At 36.8% G+C, this 17,547-nt stretch overlaps 1 protein-coding gene and 1 pseudogene across 1 annotated transcript; both read left to right on the forward strand.

Moving 5' to 3' along the window:
• Nucleotides 1-3,259: 3,259 nt before the first annotated feature.
• LOC103160616 (taste receptor type 2 member 14-like) lies at nt 3,260-4,192 on the forward strand. The gene has a single exon (XM_027429980.1). The coding sequence runs from the start codon at nt 3,260-3,262 to the stop codon at nt 4,190-4,192; it is 933 nt and encodes a 310-aa protein (XP_027285781.1).
• Nucleotides 4,193-14,849: 10,657 nt separating this feature from the next.
• On the forward strand, nt 14,850-15,526 carry LOC113837127 (annotated as a pseudogene).
• The last annotated feature ends 2,021 nt before the right edge of the window (nt 15,527-17,547 follow it).

A 17,547-nucleotide genomic window follows, 5' to 3' on the forward strand; every position in this document is an offset into this window, starting at 1 on the left:
CTTCCATGGACCTAGAACTACACCCTCTTCCCCCACCAATGATCATTCTCAGCAGAAAACATATAAGGAAGAAACTATACTCCCAGGCCCCCCAGTTTCTGTATCCCTTTAGTGTTCGGAGATTGACTGTCCTTCACTGTGAGCCAATGAACTGTCCAGTCTGCTAAATGGTTAGACTCTCATGTCTTTCTGTCTCCTGTCTCTTTAAGATGCCTCAAAAATCAACAAAACCCAGTATAACTTCTATTACAAATGGACATAATAATAAAATGACACCCAATGGTTAATTGCTATACCCACAGATCAGAATATCTGTAAAAGCTCATCAGAAATGCTTCTCCTTATAGTAGACAGATAATTTTTCTCTGCTTATACTTTTCAGTTAAAACCTACAATAAAATTATGATTATATTTTACCTCTAATAAGTTAAAATATTTATGCATATTAATATTTTTACATGAAACACTGGCAATTTTTCCTTAGTGTATGTAGTCTATATTAAACAATGTCAAATAAATACCCACACATTTGTTTGCATTAGTGAAATTTAACACCTTCCAATTCTCCAAACCAGAAAAAATAGCTGATTTATATTTTTAAAGCACTGTGAGAAATTTAAATTCCTCCTTTTGAAAGTGGGTTTTTTTTTTTGAGAAAGTGTTTCTCTGTGTAGCTCTGGCTGTCCTGGGACTCATTCTTTAGACAGGGGTAGGCTTGAACTCACAGAGATCTGCCTACTTCTGCTTCCCTGACTGCAGGGATTAAAGGTGTGCGCCACCATCACCCAGCTATTTTTTTTTAATACAATATATTCTGGTTACAGTTTTCCCTCCCTCAACTACTCTCAGATCCTCTCCACCTCCCCACCCACCCAAATCCAGAACTTTTCTTGTTCTTTCTTAGTAGAAAACAAACAGATATCTAAAAAGAAGAAAAAATGATAAAATAAAAACAAATTATCCTCATAGACTTCATTTAAAGATCTTTTCACAAAGTGGCTAGTTCCTAAATATTCCTGCACACTGAAACTATTACTAAAGCCCCTATTTCAGATTTAATTCCTAGTGTGTGTGTTATAAATCACTAGTGAAATGGAGCCATCAGGTGATCTGCACATGACTCCCATCTGTCAAGTTTGATATTTAAAGCAAATTATGTGTATCACATTTTAAATTATATCATCTGGCATGCAAGCTAAACTCACATATTATATGACAAACAGGAAAAAAACTTGCAAAACATACAGGAGAGCATGTCTTAGTTTACATGCCAGCAAGTAAATATTCAACTTCTACCCATCGCCAGGTTGAAATAATTCCTTCCTGTGGAAAGGTAATGTCATATTTTATTGTGCAGTGTTTGGAGATTGAGAGTAGTTTTCACAAATGCTTCATTAAATTTATCCTTTAGTGTACCCACTACCTTTCTTTTGCAACTGGTCACAGATTAGGCAAGAGCTTTGGTCCAAGTTTAAATTTTAGGGCGTGATAGGGAGGTTAGATCAGAGGTGAAGTCACAGCCAGTGGTACTAGGCATGGATTTCTTTTCTCTGACATTGGCATATCATCTCCACCCTGAAAAACAAAAACAAAAATATGTTACATCATAAGATTAAAGAAACAAACAAAGTATTCTGTGTTCCAATAGTATCTGTATCACAAAAACAATTGTGTCATCTTTCTTTTCTGGGTGAAAAATGTTAAAATTACCTATGTAGAGCAAACACAGTTGCTGAGACTACAGAAGGACAGATGTCAAAAGGTTTAGTTACTGCCTAAGTAACCATATTCCATATAAAAAGCCAGGCATGGCTGTATGTGCCTGTAACCCTCACACCGAGAGAATTCAGGCAGATTCTGAGAAATGGCTGGTCGGATAGCCTAGCCAAAACAGCAAGCCTTGGGTGCAGGAAGAGAGCCGCCTTAAAGGAATAAAGTGGACAGTGACAGAAGATGGCATCCAATATCCTTCTCAGGTCTGTATTAGCATACACACACCAACACACACACACACACACACACACACACACACACACACACACTCACAATAACAAAGTAACTCAAACTTCCAGAATGCATAGACACAAGATGACATTCTAGGGACAAAGCAACCAACAAAGCAACCAACAGTTTTATTAAAACTATCCCAAACTCTAAAGATACTATAACTTCCAGTTTTGTGCTTAAACAGATTGTTTTCCTTAACTGTTCTGTTGCTATTAAATTAGGGGGGAAACAAATACGGATTTTTGGCTCATGGTATAAAAGGTATAGTTCATGATCTACTGACTCCATTGCTATGGACCAAAAACAAGAATGAATTTATGGCAGGAAGCATGTGGTGAGGACAAAGAGCTCACTTCACAAAAGACATGAAAAGAAGTGTAAAGTGTTGGGGGACAAGATATACAGTCTTCCAATATAGCCCATACTATAGAAATGTTTACCTCTTCCCAAAATAATGTCATCATCTGGGGACTATGCATTAAAACACACAAACCACAAGGTAGACTTTCATATTCAAGACCTCATTTTTCCACAAGTAGGCAAAAGACTCATCAGCATTTCATACCCTGAAAAGCATTTAGTACATATTCAAGAATCATCATTTAAGGCTGTAGCATATATATGAATTTTTTTACACAATTGCTTAACCACTAAAACAGTACTAATAATGAGGCTAAAGCATAATATGTGTAATATGTGTTAAAAAGCAGAATATGTAAAATAGGCAAAAACAGGGGTTTTGTTCAAAGTAAAAGTAGAGTTACTAGTAGGCATAGTAGTAGTACTAGTAGTAGGGTGTGTGTGTGTGTGTGTGTGTGTGTGTGTGTGTGTGTGTGTGTGTTTGTGATCCATTGCTCAACATTTGGAAATAATGCAATCTTATTAGGTAGCATGGTTAGTTGAAAGATTTCCAAGTGATTTTGATTTTGTAATGCTGATTGCATAAAATCAAGTAACAGGTTATCTGCACAGACAAGGGAAGAAATGAAAAATGCAAATTAGCCCATCTTTATTTGCATTCTAGCACACTGTAATTCAGTGGCTCCTTATGGACTGAAAGAAGTTCAGTCAAGCTGGAAGGAAAATGCAAAATTTTCATGCTAAAATGCAGAAGTAAGTCACAAGTAAATCTTCATTTTTCAGTTTTAACTTTGTACATGTCCTTTTTTAAAATATATAATCTCTCTGAATTTTAGAATAATCCACTAAGAACTATTCACCATTTGAAACTGATTTGGGGGCCACCTAAAGAATGGCTACTATTCTACAGAGCATACTGAATATCATTTTCATTATTGAGTTCTTTATTGGAAATTTGGGAAATGGATTCATAGCACTGGTAAACTGCGTGAACTCTGTAAAGAGAAGAAAGATTCCATCAGTGGATAAGATCCTCACTGCTCTGGCAATCTCCAGATTCTCTGCAGTGTGGGTTCTATTTCTAGACTGGTTGGTGTTTTTAAAATTCTCACCCTTATCAATTACTAGAAATACACTAAGAATGATACAGATTGCCTGGAATATAAGCAATCATTTCAGCGTCTGGCTTACTACTAGTCTCAGCATCTTTTATTTTCTCAAGATAGCCATTTTTTCTAATGCTATTTTCCTCTACCTAAAGTGGAAAATTAAGAGGGTGGTTTTGATGGCATTGCTGTTATCACTGGTCCTTTTGTTTTTGAATATGTTTCTAGTTATCAAACATATTGATGCCTGGATTGATGGATACAAAGTAAACACATCTAACAGTTTGAGTCCAAGTTTTGTAGAATTTCCCAGGCTTATTTTATTGCCAAGTTTAATGTTCACTTTGATACCCTTTGGGGTATCCTTGACAGCTTTCCTCCTCCTAATCATCTCTCTTTGGAAACACATAAGGAAGATGCAGTTTTTCACCAAAGGATGCAAAGATATCAGAATCTGGGCACACATCACAGCCTTGCAGACTGTGGTTGTCTTCCTCCTATTTTACATGGCATTCTTTCTGTCTCTAGCTCTAGAATTTTGGATGTTTGATATGGAGAGAAGGGAGACTCTTCTGCTTGCAAGGGTCAGTATAACGATTTTTCCTTCCATACACTCATGTGTCTTCATTCTGGGACACAGTAAGCTGAGACAGGACTTGTTTTCAGTATTGCGGTGGCTGAGGTATTGGTGCAAGCAAGTGGGAACCTTGGATCCATAGATCCTCTTTGTGCCACTATAACTCTTCTAGAGAAGAGGTTTATAAGAAATTATTAAATTTCTAAATTTGTGCTTTTCATATATTTTTAACTTTCTGAATTTTATTGTAATTTGTTCAGATGGGGTTATCCAAACATACTTCAAACTTAGGGTAACATGCCCGAGTTACTTATTAATAAACAATCTTGGAACTATTTTGTCATATATCCCATTTTAAGATTTACAACTGCAATATATTTCTGCAGTGAGTTACAGTTACTAAAAAATAGTAAAACCTCCAAGTGTGTCTTCCTATACTTCATTTTTTAACTTGATTCTCTTGTCTTTTTATAGGTATATATTATATCACTTGCATATGATTGTTTATAATGTTTATTTTATTTATTGTTTCCAATTATTTACTATTTTTTACAGAAGTTGGCTGTATAATAAAATTGCTCAAGATTTAAAATGTAAGGTAACTGTGATAATTATCACCTCTGTCCATTACAAAGTTTTTTTTTCCAGACTTCCCAATATGTGTAAGACTGACTTTCTGTTTGACACAAACACTTGTTAAATTGATATGCATATATTTTATAGTAAAATATCTGTTTAAGGTTACCAAATGACTATTTTTTATTTTCTAGGATAATTGTGTATTCCACTCTGATGAAATGCAGTAATAAATGTTAACAGTTGTACACAAATGCATTCCTTCATGTATGCTGTCTATATTAACCAAATAAAAAGTCACATAAATATTCACATGTTTATATTAGCATTAATTTGACACCATCAGAAGCAAACTGAAATTCAGAAACTGTATAAAAAATTATGACAAGTAATATTTACAAGGAAAACAATTCAAACTTAATTGCTTGAGTAATATTTTCCCCTCAAAACTTCAGTACTGAAAAAGAACTGATTCCTATTTTCAAATTCCTTAGAGTGTAACCATAACTATCCACACAGAAATTTTTATAAGCAATTAAATTAATATCTTTTTAATATAAAAAATAGCATTCATTGTAGTCCAACATTTCACTCCGGCCCACCAGTTTCCAAATAACCAACACAGAGACTTAATACTATTTATAAATGCTCAGCTGATAGCTCAGGCTTATTACTAGCTAACACATTTTAAGTTAACCCATATTCCTTAATTATGCTCTGCCACATTGAGGTACCTTTATTAGAATTGCATGTTCACCTCCTGCTCCCTCTGTACCTGGCCTGTGACTCTAGACCCTGCCTTTCTCCTTCCCAGTATCCTTAGCTTAATCACCTTACCTATACTTCCTGCCAATCAGCATTTTATTAACCAATTCTAGTGACAGATCTTTACACAAGAGGTTTATTCCACAGCAGTTCATGAATTGGTAATGTGGTTTAATTGAAAGAGTTCTACCTTAGCATGCATGAAGTCTGACCTCCTGAGACTGCTCATGAAATTTTCTTAGTTAGGGTTTCTATTGCTATGATAGAACACCATGACCAAAAAACTTTGGGAGCAAAGGGTTTATTTTATTTTGGCTTGCACTTCTTATCACTGTTCATCAATGAAGGAAGTTAGAGCAAGAACTCAAGAAGGGCACAAATCTGGAGGCAGGGGCTAATGCAGAAGCCATGAGAGTGCTACATACCAGCTTACTGGCCATGGCTTGCTCAACTTGCTTTCTCATAGAACTCAGGACCACTAGGTTAGAGATGGCACCACCTGCAAAAAAAAACTGGGCCTTTCCAATCAGTCACTAAGAATTAGGAAAATGCCTGACAGGCTTGCCCAATCCAATCTCACAGAGGCATTTCCTTAATTAAAATTTCCTCCTCTCAGACGGATTTTGCTTGTATCAAGTTAACATAAAATTATCCAGCATACCCAGTACTGCATAAAACCAGCCACAATGGCACATGCTGGTAATCCTAGCACTTCAGAGAGAGAGGCGGAGAATTGAGAGTTCAAAGTCATCCTGGGCTATATAGCTAGTGAAAGGCCCGACTAAGCAATAAGAAATATGGTCTTAAACATTACATGAAACAAACACTAAAAGCCAAACAGAAAACAAAAAGAGACCAGGGCCATGTATAACAAGCTTATCTTCACATAAAGTATTACTATTGGATTTGTTTAAATCCATATACTCACTCATATACAAATTTTATACATAGAGCAAAGGTTTACCAGCCTATAATCCTCTTCCCCAAAGAAACTAGGAATCATGAAGGACTCTAAGGGATAAATAGACCCCAGGAATGAGAAGTGGCATGAACTCTGGAGCTAATTGGGGGCATGAGGGTAGGGGAGTGGGTGCTGCTACAATAAGAGCACAAGAAGAGGAGTAGAGGAGAGGAAATGGAGGAGCAGAGATATTGAGTAGGGGGAAGAATAGAGGACAGGGAGCAGGATGAGAGATACCATACTAGAGGGAGCCACTATAAGTCTGAGAAGGGATCTGGAACTAGGGAGATCTCCAGAGACCTACAAGGATGACACGAGCTGACAATCCAGGCAATGGTGGAGAGGATAACCTAAACGCCCTTCCCCTAAAATGAGACTGATGACTACTCTTTATGCCATCCTAGAGCCCTCATCCAGTGGCTGATGGAGGCAGAGACAGACATCCACAGAAATACACTGAGCTGAAATCTGGAACCTAGTTGAAGAGAGGGAGGAATGAATATCGAAGGGGTCTGTACCAGGTTGGAGAAACCCACAGAAACAGTTGGCCTGGACAAGGGAAAGCACATCGACCCCAGACGCTATCTGGGAGGCTAGTACAAGACTAATCCAGCCCCCTGAACATGGATGCCAATAAGGAGGCCTCTGCACTCCAGGGAGCCTCTGGAAGTGGACTAGCATTTTTCCCTGGTGTAAGAAGGGACTTTGAGAGCTCATCCCATGTGAAGGGATACACTCTGGCTCTGGACACATGGGGAAGGGCCTAGGCCCAGCACAAGAAGATTTGGTGGACTTTGCAGAGCCCCTGTTGAGGGCCCTACCCTGCCTGGGGAGTGGTGGGTGGATGGGTTGGGGGATAGGTTGGAGGTGGAGGAGGAGGGATGGGAGTAAGGGGAGGGAGAGGGAGAAGGGACTTACATGTGAAACAAGCCTGTTCCCTAACTTGAATGAATAAAAAAATATAAAAAAAAAACAAAAAAAAAGAAAAGAAAAATTTCATTAATATACTTAAGGGTGTTGGAAAAGAAATGAAACTATGAGTAACAGCTACAAATAGATAATCAAAATAATCTATAAAAATGTCAGAAATACATATAATTATGTGTGAGTATTAAATCTTAAGTTGCAATTAATAGGTTTTCTTCAATAAGACAAGGTGATTATTTCAGTCATCTTAGCAGCTGTACAAGAATCTATACTCTTTAAATTTAACTTCTTTATTGATTTTTTGGGAGATTCACATCATACACCCCAATTCTACTCGCCTCCTGGTCCCCCATATCTTCTCATTACACCTGAAGCACCCCCCAACAAAATGAAATTAAAGAAAAAAATCAAAACAAATGAAATAAAGCAAGCAAGCAAACAAACAAGAATAAAGAAACAACAACAAAAAAAACAACAACAATAAAACTTTCCACTTCTACTTCCCCACCTCTACAATTCCTCTTCATTCATCCTGGTGGCATTGGGGGCCTCAGTGTGCTATTTATTATATCCTTTTGTCCAATCAGCAAATATTCCTTGCAGTGATTCACTGGTCTGGTTCAAGGCCAGTGACGATGGTGTACCAGGATCAACTCATGTTTTAATTATTGTCTTTGGCCCTAACGCCCCACAGTCAGTGCCCCACTAGCCACTCCAGCCACTACGTGGAGAGACTTCTGGTCCAGCATCCCTGGCTCTGGAGTGGTTGTGATACGTAGGTTTAAACTAAGTCTTTATCCTTCTATTTACCAACAATGACTCAGACGTCATTTATGGAGGTGAAAATCTGATAGATCACAGAAGTTGAAAAGCAACCTGCTGACTTTGATTTTTGGCTGAAGAGCCAGCAAGACATGTCTCTTCAGTCCTCCCCAAACCAAAAAGAGCACCCAAACCCAAGTCCCTGCCCTTTCCTTCCTGTGTGTCATCTCTATCCAACTTGCTGGTTTCTCTATGGCTAATTCAGCTCAGCTAGTTGCTGGCTCCATGCCCTGATTCAAGGTAAACTTTAGTGACAGTCTTAGAGTGTAACATTGGGATCAAATATCCCACAACATAAAGTTTCTTGGGGTTGCATTGGCAGTCCTGAACTCAGGTTGTAGACCCACTAACTTTGAAGTCAAGATCTGCCTGCCTCTGCCTCATGAGCGCTGGGATTAAAGGTGCGTGTCACCACCACCACTTGCAATTAGTAGTTTGTTCCCAGTTCCTACATCATTTTACACAAAGGAATTTTGCATCCACTGGTACTGGTGCTCTTGAAGGAGGATTGTGGGAAAAAAATCTGTGTTTCTGTTTGAAGTAGCTATACTCTACTATGAACAAGTCTATTCATGGGAATAGAAAATAATCAAGTTTCTTACTATATAAATATGCATAGAATAAAATAGCTTTGAGAGAAACATAGGAATTACTGATGGTTATTATGTTAATGTTATGGAAGGTAAGGAGATCTTATCTATTTCCCCTTCCCAGGGGATCCATGTATGTCTCTCTTAGGGTTCTCTTTGTTATCTAGATTCTCTGGGGTTATGGACAATAGGCTGGTTATTCTTTGCTTTACATCTAATATCCACTTAAGACCAAATTAGGCCCTCTGAATGTGTGTGACAATTGTGTGGTTTGTCCAGCCTGTGGGGCCTCTGGCAGTGGGACCAGGATTTATCCCTAGTGCTTTAACCGGCTTTTTGAGCCCATTCTCTTTGGAGGGTTACCATGCTCAGCCTAGACACAGGGGGAGGGCCTTGGTCCTGCCTGAAAGTAAGGTGCCAGAGTTCATTGACTCCCCATGGGAAGCCTTACCTTCTTTGAGGAGTGGGTGGGGAGTGAGGGGAAGGTGGACAGAGCAAGAGGAGTAGAGGACGTGGGAACTGGGATTGCTATATAACATTAGAAAAAAATTGTTTTAAAAAAAACAGCAAAAATCGGGCCATCATTTATGCTGATGGAAGAAAGTACCATGTGAGCAAGGAGAAGGCAGAGATTAAGGATTCTCACTTGTGAATGAACTCATTCATTTCAATACCTGCTTCATGAGCCAACAGATGTGTTTCCTCCTGCATTCACAGGCACAGATGAAGTATTATTCCAAGTTTACTGACCAACTGTATTTAATAATGTATACTTGAAAGCACTTTAAACAAACTCTTAGCCATCCACACAATTTAAGCATGATACACACATTTATTGTTTAAAAATAATATGACTTATTAAGTTTTAATAATAAAGATTTTAATCCAAATAAAATGTGTTTATTGGAAAACACTTGTCTCCCTTCCTCTCTGTGTGTGTATGTATGTGTTTGCATATGAGAGGAGAGAGAGAGAATATAGATTTTAATAGACAGAAAATGTAGTTTTTCATTACTGAATATGTGAGAAATAGTTCATTAAGTAGCTGATAGTTTTTAGAAAGCACATTTAATGACATATTCACATCTGATGTTGCAGGCTGTTTTCAAGCTTGAAAGAAAGCTCGGTGCTCAGAAAGCCACAAATTGCATGGTGAGACTTAACACTGTTAAAGCCTCAAACACAAGAGGGCAGGTTATGGATGTGCCAAGTTCAGACTTGCAAATACGCCCACATTTACTTACTTGCAGCATTTTAGAATTCGGTGTCATCATTGGTGACAAAAGACTGAGCTGCTGTTGCTAGGACACAGAATCTGTATGAAGTGCAGGTGAGCTGAGAAAAGAAAGCTACACAGTCTTTGGCTGCTTTGCAGTGTCCTTTTTAAACATGGAGAATGTTCTGGAATTTTCATGACTCAGACATTTTCAGCATTTTAGGTAAATTCAAAGGAATCATCTGTGAGTGCTGGCATTGTGGCATTGTCTTAAGGCGACTTGGAGAGATGTTAATGATCACACTTGCAATCATTTTCAATATGGAATTCATAGTTGGAAGTTTAGGGAATGGATTCATAGCTGTGGCAAACATTATGGACTGGGTCAAGAGAAGAAACATCTCTTCAGTGGATCAGATTCTCACTGCCTTGGCTGTCTCTAGAATCTCTGTGCTCTGGGTAATATTCGGAGACTGGTGGATTTCTGCAGTTTACCCAGCTTTTTTGACTACAGGATATATGGTAAGAATTATTTATATTACATGGACAGTAACCAATCATTTCAGCATCTGGCTTGCCACCAGCCTCAGCATCCTTTATTTTCTCAAGATAGCCATTTTCTCTAACTCTATGTTCCTCTACCTAAAGTGGAGATTTAAAAAGGTGGTTTCAGTGGCAATGCTGTTGTCTCTGTTGCTCTTGTTTTTAAATATCCTAATGATAAATGGCAACATTGATATCATGATTAAAAAATCTAGAAGAAATGCATCTTACGCTTCCATTGTAAGAAGTTTCCCACGGTTCTTTAGGTGTCTCATATTACCCAGCTTTATATTTACAGTCATCCCCTTCACTGTGTCCTTGATGGCTTTTCTCCTGCTCATCTTCTCCCTGTGGAGACATCTGAAGAACATGCAGCACAGCACCAAAGGATGCAGAGACATCAGTACCACAGCCCACATAAAGGCCCTGCAAATGGTGATTGTCTTTCTAATGCTTTACATATGTTTCTTTTTGTCTATAATTGCAATATTTTGGACATCTGAACTAGAGAATATTGAAATCATCTTGTTTACAAAGGCCACTCTCATAACTTTTCCTGCTGTTCACTCATGTGTACAGATTCTGGGAAATAGCAAACTGAGACAGGCCTTGCATTCTGTACTGCAGTGGGTGAGGTTCAGGTTAGACAAGGGACCTTCACATCCCTAGAGCACTTCAGAGAACAGCTCACATATTCTACAAGAAAATCAGTTTTGGATTGTCTATATAACTTATATATTAAACTTATAAAGTTTCTAAACACAAATGTGTTTAGAAAAATCACTGGTTTCATAGAGCTTTTTTTGTATATGTCATGTTTCAGTCTTAGTATAGTTTTATATGGAAGAATATTGACAAAGCATACTTAAACATAAGAAATCTTTACAGTAAATATATTTTAAGGTTTTGATAAGTTTTAAATTTTTCAGATCGTAGGTAAGTTTATGATGTCATATATACAATTCATATTTATAATGAGCATGAGAGTAATGGCATTAAAAAGAGCATCACATTTAATTTGTCCTGCCATCCTATCTTGAGGCATCCCCTTTGCACTACCCATCTCAGTTTCTCAAATGCAGACCATTCCTCAAAGATGTTGTACTGAAGACTCAAAGGTTTGCTACCAAATACAAAGAATGGCGATGCGAATACAGTCAGCCCAGAAAACCCCATGGAAGTGGATGAGGAACCAAGACCTATTAAACAAGTGTTTGAATTCCAACGTACACTTGTGTATTTTAAGTGAGAACTTATGCATTTGAGGAAAAAAATGTACAAGGTAAATCAGAAACCCAAGAACTGGGACAATATACAGAAAGTCTCAGAACTGCTTCTAATGCTTTCCAGAGAGTGACACATGGAAAAAGAAACAGTTAAGATGGATTGATTTTTACCCTTTCTCATGCAATTGTTACTGCTATTACTTTTTCTGTAAAATTTGGTTAGGTTTTGTTTGTGCCTTATTGAAACTTCAAGAGATAATGTCAGATCTGGTGAAGTTGACTGTATGGGCATCTATGAGTTATTAACAGTAATATGGGAAATGCCAAATGACTTTTACATACTTTGTAATTAAAACTCGTTTATTTTTTAATTTTTTAAATTTTATTATTATTATTTTTTTTGGTTTTTTGAGACAGGGTTTCTCTGTGGCTTTGGAGGCTGTCCTGAAACTAGCTCTTGTAGACCAGGCTGGTCACGAACTCACAGAGATCCTCCTGCCTCTGCCTCCCGAGTGCTGGGATTAAAGGTGTGCACCACCAACTCCAGGCTTAAAACTGGTTTATACATACAAGAACTGAAGATGGCTATCGTAAAAAATTGCTTTGATTAGTAATTTTGTACTGATTTTTATTTTTGATAGTGCATTAGAAACACTGTCATGACAAATTTTTAATTTTTTAGGTTTACCTATCTCTCACTCTTGCTTTCAAATTTATGACTTCATATTTTATTAATTGTTGGCATATACATGCATAGATGTGAACATATTTATGTACATATGTATGTGTACATATCTAAATATATAAATATAACATGCTTTTTCTCCATAATGTTACTTGTGTGTATGATTCTGACCATCTGGTATTGGATAAATAGTCTCACTGGAGAAGACAATTTCTTCTGCTTTTAGAATTTCGTAATTTTCTGTACTTCTTTGTTGAGGGTTGAGGGTTGAGGCCTCATGACCCTTTCCTCTGCCCATTTTGATATGTCCATTGTGGTTGCCCTTGTTCAGCTCATGATTAGGCAATCAGTGAGGCATTATGGGTGTAGCTTCTGCCATTCACAGCAAATAGAATCTCTCAAGAAACTCCCTGATCCTTTGACTCTTCCAATCTTTCTGGACTCTTCCACAATGATCTCTGAGCCTTAGTTGCAGGAGCTGTTTTGCAGGCATATCATTTGAGACAGGGTTCAACAATTCTGCATTTTGGTTGGTTGTTTTTTCTGTAGCAGTCTCTATCTTTGCAAAGAGAAGTGTCCTTGTGGGTGAAGTCAATGCTTATATATGAGTATAAGGACAAATATTTATTCTGGTTTAGTAAGGTAGTAGCTGTAGGTTCTCCTCTAAGATTCATGACTTCAATATCCCTGAGTAGTTAGCTAGGTTTCACGTTCCAGGCATGTTTGTCCTCTTGCTAAGTGAGCCTCAAGTTGAATTAGCTATTGGTAACTGTCAAGGTATGTTTGCCACCACTGCACCCTTAGAGCTATTGTGCTATGATGGCCATTATTGTGGTTGATAGGTGTCATAGCACAGTTGGACTCTTGCTTGCTTTCCTTCCATGGAAGCTTGCATAGTACCTTCTGTAAATATGAAAACTAGTCCTCAGGAAGGAGGAATTCAGGTCAGTTCCATCTTAGGGTTCTATTGGCCCTGGTTCTAAAGTTCATGTTTGGTCATCTTTTGTTTATATCTCAGAGGGGTCAAGGACATTGAAAGAAAACCCACAGAAACAACTAACCTGGCAAATAGGAACTCATAGAGTCTGAACCAACAACATGGAGCATTCATAGGACCAATCTTGGCCCTTTACATATATGTGACAATTTTGTAGCTTTGTCTACTTGTGGTATTCCTAACAATGGCAGCAAGGTCTAATTCTAACACTTTTTCTGCCTCTTGGGAACCTATTCCTCATACTGGATTTCTTTGTCCAACCGTAATACAAGGGGATCTGCCTAGTTTTGCTACAACTTGATGTGCTATCCTTTGTTGATAGCCATGGGAGGCTTGCCCCTTTCTAAACAGAAGCAGAGGAAGACTAGATTGAGGGGAGGATGGAGATAGGGGGGATGGGAAGAGAAGAAGGAGGGGAAACTGTAGTTGGGATGTAAAATAAATTAATTAAATTAGAAGCACTCAAAAGAGGGCTTTGAAGTCTGGTGTTGGGTCTAGTAGACAGTCTTTGGGTCTTGGAGGGAGTGTTGTCAACCCAGATGAGAAATTTTCATTCAAATTGTATATGTATACAAAATTGTATTTTATTTTGTAATTGTAATTCAAATTGTAATTTATATACAAAATTACATGCATTATACGTCACGTGGGAATCGAGATTCACTAGACTCAGTACAGGTTAAATTAGGTTTATTCGGAAAGATTACACGTACACAAGAGGCTGCCACAGGTTCCAGCTCCAAGGATCCTACAAGCTATTTCCAACCCAGCCTAAATCCCCCCATCTCACATACACACCTGTGACAAAGGGTGTGGTCAGCGCCAGAGATTCATAGTTAGATCTCTTGCTACAATTGTAGGATATTTTTAGGTAGATATGCAATAATATGATTCCCCTTTCAGGCATCCATATTGCTTCTCTCCCCTCTTCTTTTTCTGTATTTACTCCTTCCTCCTCCCTACTTAGAGACCCATGTTTTCCCATTTCCCAGTTGAATCACTTATACCTTGTTATTCTTCTCTCTATTGATCCCCAACCTCTGTACTCTGGCAATAGCTTCTTTTTACTTTCCTGGTTTCTGCAGTTATTCCTGGATATGCATAGCTGAAAAGTTGAGGCTAGGAGCCTTAGAGGAGAAAGAACATGTGCCACTTATCTTTGTGAGTCTTAGTTACCTCACTCAATAGGGTCTTTTCTAGGTCCATTCACTTACCTTTAAAGTTTATGATTTCATTTTTCTTTACAGCCGAATAGCATTTCCATTGAATATGTAGCATGTTTTCCTTATCCATTCATCTGTTTGACATTTAGGGTGCTTTCATTTCCTAGATGTTGTAAATAGAGTAGTTACAAACACAACTGTAGAAGCGTCTGAAGAGTAGGATGTCAAGTCCTTTAAGATATGCTGAGAAGCAGTATTATGTTTTTTAAAATTATGTGTATGGGTAAATCCTACAAGACATTACTTTAATCGAAAGATTCATTAATATTTTGACATTATCTGGACAGGATCCAACTATGTACAGCCTGTGTCACCTGAATCAGTCTCTTCTACTTCTTCAAATAGACATCTTTTCTAATCCAGTTTTATTCTGGATTAAATAGAGACTTTATAAGGAGCTTCTTACTATTGGCCTAAGTAAATCATCTATTTATTCATATTTATCATTTTCATGAAAGCAATAGTGAAGAATTTTATCAATAAGTGGACAAAATGGAAAAATTACAACACTCGCTATTTTAGATATTCTAAATGGTTTCTTGGTCTACCATATCCTATATAATGTGATTCTTGTTATTATTATTGTAATGTCTCTTATCTCATTCCCTCTATTAATATTCTCCTTATGGAGCCACACCAGGAAAATGAAGCTACAGGGCACACATGCCAAGGACACCTGTACAGAAGCACACAAAAGAGCAACGAAACTATGATTTCATTTTGCTTCTTCTTCATCATATATTATATCGGCAGCACTATAGTATGTTGGTGTGCTCCATTCTTGATGATGTGGCTGCATAGACATTTGCTCATAAACTAACATTTCTATATTCATCTATTCATCCATTTATTCTGATTTTATGGGACAGAAAATTGATACAGGCATTGCATTGTATGTTGAGAAAGTTGGTATGTCATAGTGGAGGTTATCCCACATTTCAGTAAATACATCTAATATGACTGGTGATTTTCTAAGGTAAGAAAAATGGGAGGAAGGAAGATGAAGAACTTCCTATACCCTTTTGCAAATCCTCTTTTCCTATCATTCTATCCTTTATATGCTATTGAGAATTGTTGACTAAATCCATTATGTTTAAAATTAATAGAAAATGTTTCAACATTGTTTACATTATATTATTTAATAATATCATGATATATTGGGAAAATATTTTAAATTAGGCACTACCTTACAAAATAATTTTAATTTTATTGGTATATGGTAACATGAAAATAAAATAGAATTCAAATGTGTGAAAATTTGTATATATGTTCATTTGTAATATACATGTACATTTATAAATTTGTACATATGAATTTAACTATTTAATTCTTAAAATTAACATTAAAATGCCCACACTAAGAATGTGAATTAATTGATCATTTTTAGCAGTACCAACATTAAAATAAACATTCACATTTATGATTTTATAAAACTATTATACAGAATAAAATCATATCATTGAAAGGACATACCATTAAGAATTATTTACAAATTTGAGACCATCCTTTAAGCATCTTCATGAGAAAAAGGTATACTGTATCTATAAAAAAACTATCACAACAAATATATTTCAATCTATAATTCAGAATGTAGAATAAATTTACATTGCACCTACTGGGAATAACTATAGTAAACACAGGGATGGAAAAATATTTTATGAATTTGAATTTGAAGGACATAGATTAAGAATGCCCTAGATTTCATGTTTCACAAGACTTCACTGGGTCAAGCTACTGAAGAGAAGTAAGAGAATATTTCAAAAGGAGCAGGAACCAGGAAAACACCCATTGATTAATTGCATTCTGCAATAAAGTTGATCCATCTTCACAAAATACAGTTAGCCTCTAATGTACTCAATGTTTAAATTGGGCAGTCATTGGTTCATTCCAAGAACTTCAAGAAAATAAATTATGAAGCATATAAAACAGAGCTAAACTTAAAACACACACCATGGGGCAAATGGGGAGCAGAGAGTGGGTGGCAAGGGGGAAGGGAGGGTGATGGAAAACTATTTTAATGAAAATATAATTTATAAGTTAGCATATCTTTATTTACAAACCATCAAACTTTTCTGTATGATTTAAAGAATTTTTAGATATGACATAGCACTATTATTGTATTATTTTTAATTTTAGCTCAGAAAGTTGTTATAGCGATATATTGGTCAAATTAAAGTGGCACATATTTCTCTTAAAAAGTAATTAACTTTACATAGTTATAGAATCTAAGTCTTTATGTATATGATGCTTTCATTTGGATTCTTGATAGGGTCTTCAGCACACATATTTTGTATTTTAGGTGTTAGTATAATAGTTTTCTTGTCTACTAGAGAAAGACAGATAAATGGGGGTGCTCCTTATAATCTCTTAACTTGAAGATTTTGCATGAGTAAGTTGTTGTCTGGATGCCCTGTAATGTTAGTGGTTAATAAAAATTTCTTCATGATATCATATATACATTGCATAAAAATGCTAGGTTTCATTGTGTTATTCTTAAACACACATGTTATGTATTGATAATACTAGCCATACACTACCATCTTCTCATTCCTGCCTCCAATTCCCATCTCTGACTAGACCTCTTCTTTTCCTAAAGTTCTCTCTCTCTCTCTCTCTCTCTCTCTCTCTCTCTCTCTCTCTCTCTCTCTCACACACACACACACACACACACACACACACACACACACACACACACTCATATTAAAAACCTGGAATCTCTGAAACTGGCTTCTTTGCATTAGTGGACAATCTCAAATTCTATTTTCCTGAAAATAACATCATTCTTTACATATGTCAAATTGTTTTTCATGGGTATTAGAACTGAAACTATCAAAGAAGCTCATTGGTTGCCATCTGGTCAATGAATAAAACAGCACAAATCTTACCTGCATCATCATTAGGCTGTCTATGAACAAGTTCAAGGTTTAGACTCATACAGGAATTCGAGAAGTGGGCAAGACAAAATT

Source organism: Cricetulus griseus, chromosome 8, assembly GCF_003668045.3.
Source record: "Cricetulus griseus strain 17A/GY chromosome 8, alternate assembly CriGri-PICRH-1.0, whole genome shotgun sequence".
Classification (NCBI taxonomy): domain Eukaryota; kingdom Metazoa; phylum Chordata; class Mammalia; order Rodentia; family Cricetidae; genus Cricetulus; species Cricetulus griseus.